Source organism: Botrytis sinoallii (genome assembly GCF_014898435.1).
Source record: "Botrytis sinoallii strain Bc 23 chromosome Unknown BSIN_024, whole genome shotgun sequence".
NCBI lineage: Eukaryota > Fungi > Ascomycota > Leotiomycetes > Helotiales > Sclerotiniaceae > Botrytis > Botrytis sinoallii.
The window spans coordinates 819,086-833,876 of record NW_024066051.1 but is presented as its reverse complement, the minus strand read 5'-3'; the positions used below and the strand labels follow the sequence as shown (position 1 = coordinate 833,876).

Genomic DNA, 14,791 nt, shown 5'->3' with positions numbered 1-14,791 from the left:
GCAGAAACATAAAAATGAGATCAGATTGTTCCACACTTTAAATGAGCCATCCTTCGCTATATGATATGTATGTTAAGACCCTTCAAAACTTTGAATCACTACGAGTTATATTCAAAAGATAGATTAATCAAGATGGCTAAACACCAGCCTGATATACGGGTTTACCAATTCTGAGCTAACAGGTTGTCCTCGAACACTGACCTAACTCTAATTCCAACACATCACTGTCTCTCCGGAGCGTACAAGCACTCATGCCTCTCTCTGTCATGAACTCCACCTTCTCTCCCAGTCCCCGAAACTCGCGTAAAGCCTCTAGCTCGCACCTAGAAACCTCACAAACCACCATCTCGTGCTCTCTAAAGCAGGGTCTCCAATAGTCCGAACTGCAATCCAACAATGAAGATTATCAAATCACGAAACCAATTAGAACATTCAAGTCATTTGAAATGTTGAATTGTTTTCAATTTCCAATTGCTTTTAGATATTCAAGACCTTATATTGTTGGACTACAGTCCGGACCATCGGATACCCTGCCCCGAAGGAAGTTTGCAAACAATAACGTCCGCGAATATCCCCTCTTTCCTGGGCTCCAAGTGCCGTGCTTAGATGATCGCCTAGCGCACCATACCATGGCCTCTCTCCCATCTCTCCCATTTCTGCTCAGCTTTTCTTACTGCTAATATTGCGGCTTCTGCGGCGAATTTTGCTGCTTCTCGAGCAGCTAAATACTGGTCTCGAAGCGCATCCTGATTTTTGCGTGCTCTTGCCGCCTTGATCGCATCGTATGCGTCTTGCAGTTGCTGGAAGCGCTCTTTCGTGTCTCAGCTTGGAGTTTTTCTGGGTGAAGGGAAAGAGCTAGTTATTTCCAGGCCTTAGATACACCTGATTTCGTGGCACTGGGGGAGATTGAGAGTATGAGGTAGGAGTCAATAAATTGGGGGACGGCAGCGGGAGTCATGACAGTATTGATGTACTTGGTAAACGGATGGTTGAAGAAAGTTTGGTTGGTCGAGGTTATAAGTACAGCTAGGCATTCAAAAATAGACAGAATAGGGTTGTGGGAAGAAGAACAGAGAAAAGAAGTAGAGGTAAATTACAAGGTGACATATAGATACGGTTGAACACCACATTCGAGAGTCTAATACACCATAGTTAGAATAGATTGCATTGTTCAGAGAGCTATAACTGCAGTGTCGTTTATAATATTCTTTCGAAAGCTAAAATTGTTTACATTGTTTCGATTTCACAGAATGGTCGCTTAGCGTGATCCAAAGTCCTAACAATGGGGGATAAGTGAAGCGATCTTCTCGGTAAACTTCGAAATTGAGAGTTTATTGTTGTAGGTATTCACAGCAGATTTCTCGGTTGTTCTTATTCCAAGGATAACGGATTTTGTTTTGTGGTTTTCCGAAATGAGGGTTGCTAAAACAGTATTATCTTCTAGTGATTACCAGACGTCAATGATCATTGTTTCGCACATGAAGAACTGTCAGATTCTGATGCAACGATTGAGCCTCATTCTCCGTTTTTGTATATTCTAGATATTCAATGGAGAGCCTAAAACTCCGCTCTCTTGGCCGATCGTGGCACGCTTGTTTTCTTGTTCAAATGTATCAAAATAAACCACTGATCTTGGATGTGAGGATCAAATGCTAAATTCACAGATTCTCAAACCATGTAGGCTATCGATTTCAGAATACCAGAACAATTTGTCACAGATCTGAATATCTTGATACAAAATGAAGGATGATAAGCTAATAAGTGGATGTTTCAAATTCATCATATACTGACAGAACCTGCTAGAATCGATATTACAAACTTTCCATTGATATAGTGCCCAGATTTCAAGACCACAGCCTTAGCGTAAGTTTCTCATGAAGACGATGTCTGTTACGAGATAGAAATTGATAATAGTGCGAAGTTGTCTATATATTTCAAATGTTCAAATATAAAAGAAAATTAATACTTGCACCATGAGCTCATTTCACATGCTTGAACACCATAAAGTCGTAAGGAAAAGATGAGGTACGCCCAGAAAACATAGTAAAAATCAAGGCATATATGCCCATAACAAAGCTTTTGAATCCTATTTACCATCGAGTCCATCAAGGTACCACTGGACGTGATTTAGTCATTACACTTTTATAGTGCGAAATCCAAGAAACTTTCGTCTTCGTACCTGCCAAGCTCCAAGCCAGCTCTAAAAACTGTTGAGCGGTACCGGTATTTAGGACAACCAAACTAGATAATCGTTCCGGCAACGAAAACAACTAGTGTTAGGCTATCCAAAAAATTGTACCCAGGGAAATAAACAACGAGGGAATTCATACCAACACCATAGCATATACATACTAACATAGATAATTGCATTGAGCCCTGGGAATTCCCGCTTTCCTATTCCCTTTACTTTCAAGCTTCCTACCCCAAGATTCTTATCTCCAACAATTGAAGATAGGAAAGTATCAAGAGATAGACGGGATACTATTACCAATTCTCAGCAATTTCATCCCCAGATGTTTCCTATTCCCACTTGTAGCTCTAGCTCTAGTGCCGACTCGGCTAGATATGCTGCTCATTTAAAGAACGACGGACTCCCAAGGCAGAAGTCTTGGCGGCGGGGTGCATATTTGGCGGGAAGCTAGCGCGGGGTCGTTAGTAGGTTAGTTAGTTGAATTGATTTAATGACGCGTGTAAAATGGGCTGACTAGTTGGATAGGCTAATTTGTGGTTGCGGGTCTTGACGGTCGATGGATGAGGATGGACATTAGGTTAGTGGTCAGTGGAATGAGTGCTGTACATATTCTGGTGTTTGAGAAATCTATTGCTAGTCAAAGACGAAATCACATAGAGACACAGTAGATCGGAGAAGCAAATCAGATTATTCACCAAAGACCCAAAGAATTAGGTAAGACGTTTTGCGTTATTCATTATCCATTCCCTTAAACCATTCCATAATCAAATAATTTTCAATACCGAATCCTTTCAATTATTAGTATTTGCCCTTTGTTTCGTTTTGTTAATTGATACTTGGTGACGTGATAATCATGCCCCTATTGCCTCATCCTGTGCCCATTCATATCTGTCGTATGTGATGTGATCTCTCGACCCAAAAATGCAGTGAGGGGTGTTTTATTTTCCATTCCGATATCCCCAGTAAGAATCCCTTATTAAATCCGTTGTAATCATAAAATGTATTATCAAGAATAGAAATTGTCTCGTCATAAGATGTGCCAGAGGAACTCTACAAAAGAGCAGCAAAAAGACCAATGGCAGCCGCAGCCAAAGAGCCACTGACCTGGTAAGCGTTGGCAGCTCCAGTAAAATCAGCAGGGGCGGATGTTGTGCTGGAATAAGCATCATTCGTTGGGGTAGCGGTGGGAGCCTGAATCTGTCCATCGCTGATTTGAGAGATGACTGGACCGGCAAGAGAGGTGCTCGTTTCGAGTGTGGCTGCACTGGTGGGCGCCTGGATTTGTCCATCGGGAATCTGGGAGATCACTGCCGCAGGACTTTCGGCACTAGTGGGAGCTTGGATTTGTCCATCGGGAATCTGGGAGATTACTGCCGCAGGAGCTTCAGCACTAGTGGGAGCTTGGATTTGTCCATCGGGAATCTGGGAGATCACTGCCGCAGGAGCTTCAGTACTAGTGGGAACTTCGGCACTAGTGGGAGCTTGGATTTGACCATCGGAAATCTGAGAGATTACTGCCGAAGGAGCTTCAGCACTAGTAGGAGCTTGAATTTGACCATCGGGGATCTGAGAGACAACGGCCGAAGGAACTTCAGCACTAGTGGGAGCCTGGACTTGACCATCGGGGATCTGAGAGATCTCCGCCGAAGGAGCGGCAGAAGCGGATGTTGCACCTTGAATTTGCCCATCTGGAATCTGACTGACAGGAGCACCTGTTGGAGATGGTGCAATAGAGGTAGCACCTTGCACCTGGCCATCGCTAATCTGAGTGATTGACGCACCACCAGCAGATGTAGGGGCTTGAATTTGTCCGTCACTAATCTGAGAGATAGGAGAGGCGGAGGTTGCACCTTGTGGTTGCCCATCTGATATTTGAGAAACTGCTGCAGAGGATAGAGAAGCGATGGCAGTGGCAGTTGCTTGGCCATCAGTCGATTGTCCGACGACGCCAGATCCAGCAGCTGAGCTGCATGCAGATGTTTGGATCAAAATTTGGGAGCATTGTTCACCCTGCGATTCCGTGTACAAATTATTGAATGTACCTGAGAGGCATCTGTTGAAAGTCGAAAAGTCAGTATTGTCTGTTAGAGGAATATTTGGGAGAGAAATAAGGAATGAATGCTACATTTCAAGGAAGAAGAATTTGTTTGAGAAAGAGGGAAAATGGGACTTGAGATCCGGGCATAAAAGCAAGGATGAAAGAATTTTAGAACTTGTAAGATTTTTACGTACTGGTAGAAGACAGCGGAACCCCCAAGAGCGAGAGAACCATTTGAACAAACAGACCAGCCACCAGTATAAATAGCTCCAGTTTGTGGTGGGCCATCGAATTGGAACTGAGTGTTTGAAGCAATGTATCCCGTCCTATCCTGCTGGTCCTTGAGAATACCATCGTTGAGTGTGACGGCAAGAGATGAGGAACAGTCGGCACGCTATAGACGGGTTAGCTAGATCACATCTAACCATAGATTGAAAGGAATAGGGATATGTTCACCTTTTGCTGATGCTTTGCTACACTGCTAACATTTACAGTAGAGATCTGAAAAGCTCCAGAATAGCTAGTGGCACATCCATCAGGAGCAGATGCAGTTGGGGTGATGAGAGCTGTGACCTGAGCATATGCGACAGATGCTAAACCAGCAACAACAACGAATGTGGTCTTCATATTGAGTTTGATGTAGGAGCGAGTGCGTGTGAAGAAGAACGATAATCCGAAAACGAATGAAGATTTTACAGATGATCAATAGAGACCTAAATAAATGGGATGTAACAATGGAATTATGAATGGCAGGATTCTATTGTTTATGTAGGATTTTGAATGGCCACCAGCTACTAGTATCTAGATACTTAGATACCTAGTGAAAGCTACCGGCCAGAGACGGCGCGGGGCTAATATTCCCATGACATTATTGGGATAGGCAGGAGAATAGCACTTCCCATTACCCAATGGAATATTGACTATGTTGGTCATTGAATCACTTGATACAAAGTTTGACGATTGACAATGTAGAAGTGGTTAAATTAGACCTGAGTGTACCTAGGTACCTTCCGAATCGCTGGATCAATGAGGCACAACACATCACTAGTCTAAACATCTGGCGGTGATTGGTAGCCATTGGCAGGGTAGACAACCATTGAGCCCTCTCTCGATCTCAAGTGGTGAATGTGGATATTTTGTGGGAAAGCTAGAGGAAGAGGAGACTTTTCTCCACAGGAATACAACCAATACGGAATGACGAGGCTCGGAAAGATATGCATGATTTTCGAGTCTCGTGTGCTATAAGTTAAAAGAATGGCAGGACAAGCCTGGGCGGGACAAAAAGCAGGTTGGAAAGTATGGTAAGGCCCGTATAAGCTCGATTAACCCAAAATATACTTTCCCTATCATGGAATGATCGCCTCAACAACACGAGCTTAATTGGTAGAATCACCATTTGAATTAGTGTATTGCGGAGTAATTGAGTTTATACGGTGGTGCTAAGAGGGGTATCATTCGCAATTAGTCTTGTTGATTCAGGGCATTTTACCCGGAGAATAGTGATAGTGCTGATTGGCAAAACTACTTGCTAATAGCGAAAAAAATAGGACGGATTTCGACGATTCTATGATGTTGAAAATCGAAGTAGATCCGTATCATGGTATGAAAGGAGAGGAGGGAGAGATACGGTTGACAGTGGCTTAAGATAGAGGGGTTAGGTTACCATCGAAAAGCCACGAGGTATCGATTATTGAGATGTCACTACATCTGTGCGTTACTTGGTGAATGAAGAGACTCCATCCAGATGATCAAAGTTTATCTCTTTGCCAATTCATTAGTGAAATTTAAGAAAATAGGAAGAAAATTGATTGACGTCGAAAAGGACGCACGAACATGTACTCCATTGTCATATAATACAAAGTTTTTGCTTTAGCGCCTAGATACGGAGTAACGTGCCTTGAATACGCACAGTCGTAGGAGCACGGGTGGAGGCTAGTCCAGGATTAGATAAGCTACTAAATATCTACCACCTACCTTGTTGCTAACTTGCTACTTGGAATCTAATCCTGCGAGCATCGACAATAAAATGTTATCTATCTGGGTAGGTAGGCTCGTAGGTACCACGGACAGGTATCTGGATATTCTCGGCATTCTCGTATTGTAATATGCTCATTGGAATCACAATATCGACAGATTTGACACCAAGAACCAAGAACCTCTAAAACGGATTTCCAAGATCCCCGGATATAGTTCAGCCTTTATCTCAACAAAATGCTCGGCGAACATTAGGTCGAAAAATATTTTATAGAGTTAATTATGCACGTCATCATCATCATCATCATATCCTACTCAAATACGCAGTACGATGGATCACAGCACTCTTCTTATCTTTCCGCTCTCGGACAATTGGTCTGTGAAGACTCGAAAGATACATCGCCAGTACCTTCACTAATTGGGTAGTTTTGTATAAAATGCATGCTGTTCCAGATACAACGAGACAGCGTCGTGATGAAGACCTTGTCCATCTCAAGTTGTAGCTGTGAGACAAATCCGATGGCCCTACAAGAACCAAAGATATATACTCGAATTACATGACACAGATGATCATGTCTAGTTGACATTGCTCGCTCAACCTTCAGTACTATACACACCTGAGCATCAAACCGACGCCTCTAAATGATCGATTAACGATTGCAACACAGACAGGCTTCAGGACGCTAATGCGGGGTTTGTTGCACACGAAACAGAGTAAGACGGGTTCAATTACATAGCAGCCCAAGTACATCATAAGAGGCACAGACATCGAAGGATCACAATGAGGGGTACATTGCATATTCGATCGAAAGTTCTGTTGCTCTTCAAATGATGTTGAGCCCGAAAGCCCAAAGAACCCGGCAAGAGTTAATACATACTCATCGATCTTATTTGAATGCATTTTCGGGTGTTATCAAAGCTAACACTTACATACAATCGCGAACCCTGGTTATACTCAAATACAGCGAACGGAATTTCTTGATCACCGCAGTTCCTTTCATTTGGTCTCTATGTACAAAATTGAACGGGATATTGGGAGAATATATTTCAGCGGTTCATCTGAAGTCTATTTCAGTGACCTAATTGGTGCTTAGATGAACTTATATATTGGGGTTTCGAATGATTTGAAAGATATAAATCATAAATCGTCTGAAAGATTGAAGTTGGTACCTTAATGACTGTGCCCCGGGGTTTTCTTCAAATGGTTCAAGATAAGATTCATCTGATAGCCCTCCAAAGTATTGTTTCTCAAGTCTAAGCCAAAGGATCCGGTAAAGTGACTGGTGTATCCGTCCTCAACTTATTCGTAATCAACCCCTCAAAGGTACTACTCCAGCTAACTCTAGGAGTCAATGGATCCAATCCCCAAAGCTCGTCCAAAAACCCAATAATACTCGTATGCGTGTACTCACCTCCCTTGTTCTTTCCCTTCTTCTCCACCACTCCCTTGCCAACCCACGGACTGATTAAAAGCGTTGGAACGCGGACACCCAAGCGTTTGAAATCAAATGTCATGTTTTTTCCATCGGGTGCCTTTTCAGTATATGTGAGATCATCTCCAGCCGGTACGTTTGTGGGGGGAGGAACATGATCACCAAAACCGCCGTGCTCGTCAAATGTGAGGATAAAGAGGGTTTCGTTCCATTGTGGGGACGATCGGATAGCTTCATAAATTCCTTTGATGAAGTTTTCGCCGGAGCTGATGGGTGATGGGGGGTGGTATGACTGATAAGAGCAGCACTCTGGGTTGATATATGTGAATTGGGGCAGTGTGCCTGCAGCCGCATCCTCGTAAAATTTTGTCAATGGGGCAATATTAGTCTTATATGCTCCAGAGCTGAGGGTCCAGTTGTAGAATGCAGCATCTGGGTTGAAACCGAGACCAGGTCCGAGGGTGGAGTTCTGGTAGTTCATCCATGTGATGTCGTTCTCGGAAAGTTGTTCGAAGATGGATTTTACGGGAATACCGTAAACGTTGAAAGCGTTGTCATTTTTGCCGTGTCCATGCGATGTTCCACTCGTGATGTAGGCACGATTGGGATTGGTAGGGCCCGGGACAGCAGCGAACCAGCGGTCGAAAAGAACGAAGTTTTCGGCCATTGTGTTGAAGACCTTGACTTGATCAGGGGTGTAGTAGTTGATGGCTTCAGCAGCACGGGTCTTGTTCAAGGTGCTGTAGGTGATGGATTGTTCTGTCACAAAGCCACGCATGCTTTCGGATTGTGATCCAGATGGATGATATGTTGTGAAGACTTGTGTAAGTTAGCAAGCGGTACAAGATGTCTGATAGTCCGAACTATTGGAAACGCTGGAGTAGCAATAGAAACAAGGAGAACCATACGTTGCATATTAACACCACTTATACTGTGGTTTGGATCGTCTGCTGCAACATCGTTGGCACGAGGTCCAGCACACACATCGGCCTTTTGCCCAGGGTTTGACGCATTCCTTTCTGTCTGTCAATTGAAGTCCAACTAGGATTGTAAGCTTTTGGGAAAGCTTACATTGAATTGCAATAATTGTGGTGTAATAATCCATCAATAGCTGAGTTGTAATTAAGTCCACCTGCGAAGGTATCAAATGACCTGTTCTCTTCGACGAGAACGACAACATTCTTGATTCGACTTTTCCACGAATTGTCAGTCGTCTCGTGATACTGAATATTCTGGGGAGCGGCCAGGGCAACGCCAGATAAGGCTGCAATCGTTATCACCTCGAAACCGAACATTATGATACCAATAAAGATATTGCTTTCCCTTTAGATCAAGTCGTAGAATCGAAGATTCTTGCTGCTTCATATACACTCCCGGCCACCGCCGGCCGTTGGACTGCATTTGACAGCAGAGCACTAAGCACATGCACGTGTAGCCGGTGATAGGACAATGCTACATCATCAATATTGAAGTTGTACAGGAGACTGCAGATGGATATAGCCTCGACCCTGACCTTGCAGATATTTCAGAAAGTAGAACTCTCTACCTTCCTAATTCTTCGATCATCTTGCACATGGTGCAAGTCATTGGTCAAAATATATGCGTACGCGAGGACCCTTGCGTTACTATTTCTTAATAATAGTTTGCACAGAGAAAGTGTACTCCCTTCGACCTCAATCAACACTGGCTCGACTGGATAAGATTTCGATATCTGGAGATTGAGGGTGGGGTAGGTCGTGTTGATCTGCGGATATATGTATCGGCTTTTATCCTTCGCAGCCAGTCGAATTCCGGTAACAAGCACGTGTGGATTTGAAAGACGAGTAGGAAATGGTGAATTAATAAACACGGGAACCGGCAAAGTAACATTCCTCGAACACATCTGTCTGGCTTTCTCTATACGGCTAGAACCAAAGTTGTGAATAACGAGCTTACATAATTTACAATAATCCTCTCTCAGGATAAAGCTTGAAGTTTTGGAACCGAATTTCCAATCGCTCTGTTATGCCACCTATATATTTCTCACACTGGTGAGCCATATGTTTAGGCGTGATACTTCGAAGATGACCGCAGGACGAGATGTTCAGTCTTCTGCCGAATTCAAAGGATACAAATGTAGGAAATATTGGGGGGAATGGTGAGTGGTGACAGAGCTTTAGTAGCCAAAGAGCTAGAAGAGCACTTTTTACACTTTTTGCGATAGTGACAGCTCGAATCTAAGATAAGCTGTACATAGTATCTATCACAAACTGATCATACCGGGGATAGGAATCCAGGACATGAATGGGAGAAAGCTCTAAATCTTTCTGGATTCTCGTGTGTCACGTGTGCACTTCCCGTCGTGATTTGCCCCACTAAAGATACGAGGCTGGGAATACTCCGTTTGTCTCGAGTTGTGTTGTGTTGTTTGCCGACTTCGGGGATTTTCTTATCTCGCCAGGGATGGGAGACTTCTTCAACATATCTAAGTATTGACATCGGTCAATCCAAGTGTTACTAACGCGGACTTCGTCATAGACAACTCGGTCTACTTATAGGATGTGTGGAGGCTGAGTGCTATCTTGCAATTTCGAGCCGTAAAGGTATTTGCCAATCGCTAGACATGACCACTGGGTTGATGCTTTTCTATCAATTCTTACTTCAACTCAGATTGCAATATAGCAAATCCTCGCTATGAGGATATCGGGTTCTGCTGCTTCTATTAAGAACATACATGTTCTCATATACATAGAAGTCTCGACTAATCTCGACTTGGTAGTACCTACATTCCGAATAGTTTCGATTGAATACTGCTGGGTAATAATTTCTCATTGCTCTATTACAATCAAAATCTTCTTAAAAGATCATAGACCTTATTACTCATTTATCTTATCTATGCGGGGCAACCTTTTCCAGGATGAACCGCAATCGAGGAATGCCGAAGGAGATATGCAGGAACCCATCATCGTATCTTGGTATTCTTGGCCATCTTATCGGTGGGATATTCCAAGACAAATCACTAAGTATTCATGGCCCTCAAAATAGCATTCCGCTTGTATCCCGTTGTTGGGAGTATAAATATCTGCTTTATTTCTATCATTTGGGTGAACAGACAAGTGTCGTGAGCGATCGAAGGAATTTAACTTGGTCAATCTGAGACTATGGCTTTCAGAATGTTGAAATCGGCTGCTGTGACGATGTCCCTGATGAGCATGGCAAATGCTGCCATCTCAATCTCGAAGACCGGAGCTACCGTTGCTGTTAATGGCATCAGCTATTATGTTGGGGTCGACGCTGTTGCAACCATCCATTCCAAGCCGAGTACAGCAGACCTGGTTCCTTTGACGGTTATGAAAAGTTCAGAGGAAAGTTTCACCGCTGCTACATTCAAATCAATAGTTACCAATTACACTGCCTTCGACGACGTTTTCAATCCCGGATTCTTGGAAGGTATGCCCATTTTTTCAATCTCAATACCAACAATCGCTAACCAAAGTAGCTGTCCACCTTGTTGGTTCTACTAATTCTAGTTCGCTATCAACCGTTTGTCATGAATATGGAACTCAGAAGTTTACCAGCAGTTCACACAATCAAGTGCCCCCAGGGCCATACTTTCTAACACCAAATACAGGCGAGCTCTTCAAGGCTTATCGCTTGTATTCTGATGTACAGGATGCTTTTACTGAAGGAACAATTGAGAACTCAGACGGAACGTTTTCCATTCTGAGTGCATCTATTCCCGGGGTGCAGAGTTCTACTATTGGCGTGCCCTCCAGGCTCTACTATACCAAAACTGCTGAAAAGCCTCTCGCTGGAGTCCGGCTTGGTGTTAAGGATATCTACGATATTGCAGGAATTAAGACCAGTAACGGCAATCGTGCATATTACGAGCTTTATCCACCAGCAAATTTTACTGGACCCGCTGTCCAGAGTTTGATTGACGCAGGAGCAGTAATCGTCGGGAAAATGAAGACATCCCAATTTGCTAATGGGGAAAGTCCAACCGCTGACTGGGTGGATTATCACTGTCCTTTCAACGCCCGTGGTGATGGATACCAATCCCCATCCTCTTCTTCTTCTGGTCCTGGAGCTGGAATTGGTGCTTATGATTGGCTAGACATTGGCATTGGATCCGATACTGGTGGAAGTATTCGTAACCCATCTCAAGTCAATGGATGTTTCGGTAATAGACCATCCCATGGGATGGTTAGCTTGGATAACGTTATGCCTTTGTCTCCCACTCTTGACACCGCCGGTTTTCTCACCAGAGATCCAGTTTTGTGGCACGAAGCTGCTAAAGTCTTGTATGGAACCAATATCACAAGCAACTTCACTGAATTTCCCAAGAAGATCTGGACATCAGATTTCCCGGTGAATGCCACAACAGAGGCTGAATCAGTCTTACTTGATTTCCTGGCGAAGTTAGAAACGTTTCTTAACTCGACAAGCACAACTGCTCTAGATATGGGGGCTCTTTGGAACGAGACAACCCCATCTGGAGCCAATGGCTCATCAATTGACGACTTCCTCAGTCTTGTCTATCCCACCCTCATTACCCAACAGCAGTACAGTCTCCTTGCCGAACAGTTTTATGCAGATTACGCTGCTGCAAATGATGGCGCCCGTCCTTTCATCGACCCCGTACCATTAAGCAGATGGGCTTGGGGACAAAACAACATCAGTGCTGATGCAACTGAACAAGCCATTTATAACAAAACTATTTTCATGGATTGGTTCGCCGCGGAAGTTGTACCTTCTAGCCTAATCAGCTGTAGTGAAAGTTTGTTTCTGTATCCCGGGACATTAGCAGAAACATCATATAGAAATGAATACACTAGGTACGTAAATTTTTCCACATATCCATAGGAATATCCAGTAGTCTGGACTGTGATCCAAAAATCAGAAACCCCGAAACATTCGAAACTTGAATCGATTTTTTACTAACCGAGATCAATGGATAGTCTCCCAGAAGTACCGTCCGGATGGTCTGTCAGCCGCGTATCTAACTTTGCCGAAGTCCCCGATATGGTATTCCCAATAGGCCAAGCTGCATACAACTCTACCATATCATTGCAAACAGAGTATCTGCCGGTGGCAATTGACATTATTGCGAGGAAAGGGTGTGATGGGATGATATTTGAACTGGCGGAACGGTTGTTAGAAGAAGGTATTCTGGTGGTTCCCAAAGCAGGGAGTGTAATGTATTGAATTTAGCGATTTCATCTTGGATAGTTATTTAATGTCTATATTTCAGTTGATCAACATTGAAGCTTTTAGGTGATGATTGCAGATGAAATGTTCATATTATTACGAGTAACTATATACGATAACCTCTGCAGTCAGTTGCTCAATCTCATTACCCAGACATCAAACGCCTCTCGTAAATACTTTGCACATTATTTGCTTTGCAAAATCTAAGACTCATCTTTACTAAACTTTTCCAGCAATGATTAGTGGCCAGCCATACATTGTGTATTCACACAGTCATTATATTCGACTGCGCTACAAATGTTTCCCTTTATATCGGTACTTCCACTCTCATTCCCAGGCACAAGGACTAAGAAAATGTATACAACGTGCACCCCTAATAGACAGGTCCTTATAGAGAGGTTCTCCTGTACCGATATCAGTTGAGGGTGTACGTTATACACGTTATTTTTAAGCCCATGTATTTAGGAGTAGAATTGGGAGTACAGGTATGGAAGAGAAGTTCCTCGTGTACCTTCCTCCTTTTCTCTTAATACTCTACGACTACGTATTCAAATTTATATTATTATCCTAATTCGTGCTATTGTCCCAACTTGTATTATTGTCCTGATTCATATCATTATCTCAACTCATGTTATTGTCCTAATTGACATTATTGTTCCAATCAGTATCATTATCCTAACTTAATATCATGCAATCAGTTTCACACTTTCATAATACCATAGTTCATCATAAACCACATGGTTTGGTCTAGTACAAAAAACATCCCAATTTTCCATAAAAAACCTCAGCATGATAATTTTTTTCAAAATTATAAAATGTTCCACCGACTTGATCTCTTGCTATTTCAGTGTATTTCTGCTTCAGATTACCAGGTATGCTTCTACAAAATTTGTTCTTGTCCAGTGCATGCGCCTGTGCTGCCCCACTTGCCCCGCTCCAAGCTGCAAATTTTGCTCTTTTTTTCTTCTTTTTTTCTCAAAAGCCAATTGAGTATCAAAATGATATGCGAAAGAACTTCAAAAATTGAAAACAATTAAGTATTTATGAAAGCAATGGATATTTGTTTGCTGTGAATTTTGATGTGTTGATGGGTAGATAAAGGAGGTAGGCGTTAGCCGAGGAGATTAACTACCACACGCTCTCTTTTCTCCAATCAAGAACATTTTGTGTCTATCGTAGCCTTTCGGAGATAATTTCAAAGTTGGTAGTTTTTTCTATGAGATTGATGTAATGATAAAGTAGTAAAGTAAAAGATGATTATGGGCTTGCTCCTCTAACCCCTCCAGCAACATGTCGCTTTCAACGTTATGTCTTCGATGCTCTACTTCAGATGAGGTCAAATCTTTCAATAAGATTAGCTAAAACAGCAGGGTTCCGTACTACTATTTGGAAAAACTAAACGCTAGACGTCGCCTAATGTGAAGATCCCTTCGTTATCCCCTGCTTTAGCCCCATGCTTCACATCCACATGCAAAAGGCAAAAGAATTTGACCTACGCAGGGATCGAACCTGCAATCTCTTGATGCCGAATTGAAGAATTGAATCCTTTAATCGTAGTCAAGCGCCTTGCCATTGGGCCAGCAGGCCATATTATTTGATGGAGGAGCATGTGATATTTTGTCAATATATACCTAGAATTTTGGGAAGACTCATTTGCTCAGTTGTTGACCAAATCTGCACATTGGGAATGGTTTCTTATGACAGCACTTTCTGACTGTTAATTCATTTTCATATGAAATGAAAAAATTAAGTTGGACAATGATTGATACAATACTATTTAATTCTGCGAGAGCAAATTTGAAACCATAGCGAAATTTAAACCGATAGACTTCCCTACGGATTCCTTCACACCTGCTTCTAGCACTTTCTTCCAAGAAACACTTTGATTGGGAAGTCCTCAATATCAAGAATGCTTACCGTCTTCAGTCATCAATCAAAGATGTTGGTAGAATAATTATCAACCTT

At 42.7% G+C, this 14,791-nt stretch overlaps 4 protein-coding genes across 4 annotated transcripts; 1 reads left to right on the top strand and 3 right to left on the bottom strand.

Annotated features, from left to right (window-relative positions):
* Positions 1-614: 614 nt before the first annotated feature.
* Positions 615-958, bottom strand: EAF02_010314 (uncharacterized protein; the record flags this gene model as incomplete). Its single annotated transcript, XM_038906362.1, has 2 exons — positions 615-811; positions 883-958. The coding sequence occupies 2 exons, from the start codon at positions 956-958 to the stop codon at positions 615-617; spliced, it is 273 nt and encodes a 90-aa protein (XP_038754089.1).
* A 2,283-nt stretch (positions 959-3,241) lies between these two features.
* Positions 3,242-5,129, bottom strand: EAF02_010313 (uncharacterized protein; the record flags this gene model as incomplete). Its single annotated transcript, XM_038906361.1, has 3 exons — positions 4,686-5,129; positions 4,424-4,623; positions 3,242-4,244 (listed from the first exon to the last, which is right to left on the bottom strand). Exons 1-3 carry the CDS (start codon positions 4,854-4,856, stop codon positions 3,242-3,244), a joined length of 1,374 nt encoding a protein of 457 aa, XP_038754088.1. The 5' UTR covers positions 4,857-5,129.
* A 1,863-nt stretch (positions 5,130-6,992) lies between these two features.
* Positions 6,993-9,029, bottom strand: EAF02_010312 (uncharacterized protein). The gene is made up of 3 exons (XM_038906360.1): positions 8,708-9,029; positions 8,545-8,651; positions 6,993-8,455 (listed from the first exon to the last, which is right to left on the bottom strand). The coding sequence occupies exons 1-3, from the start codon at positions 8,929-8,931 to the stop codon at positions 7,458-7,460; spliced, it is 1,329 nt and encodes a 442-aa protein (XP_038754087.1). The 5' UTR covers positions 8,932-9,029; the 3' UTR covers positions 6,993-7,457.
* A 1,747-nt stretch (positions 9,030-10,776) lies between these two features.
* Positions 10,777-12,823, top strand: EAF02_010311 (uncharacterized protein; the record flags this gene model as incomplete). The annotated part of the gene is made up of 3 exons (XM_038906359.1): positions 10,777-11,065; positions 11,115-12,453; positions 12,577-12,823. 3 exons carry the CDS (start codon positions 10,777-10,779, stop codon positions 12,821-12,823), a joined length of 1,875 nt encoding a protein of 624 aa, XP_038754086.1.
* Positions 12,824-14,791: the final 1,968 nt, after the last annotated feature.

Bases quoted from the DNA above. Each gene is read 5' to 3' on its own strand.
- EAF02_010312 (XM_038906360.1), bottom strand. From the start codon at position 8,931: ATGTTCGGTTTCGAGGTGATAACGATTGCAGCCTTATCTGGCGTTGCC. The intron at 8,652-8,707 runs GTAAGCTTTCCC...ACAGACAGAAAG, and splicing joins CACAATTATTGCAATTCAAT to GAATGCGTCAAACCCTGGGC. The intron at 8,456-8,544 runs GTATGGTTCTCC...AACTTACACAAG, and splicing joins AAGTGGTGTTAATATGCAAC to TCTTCACAACATATCATCCA.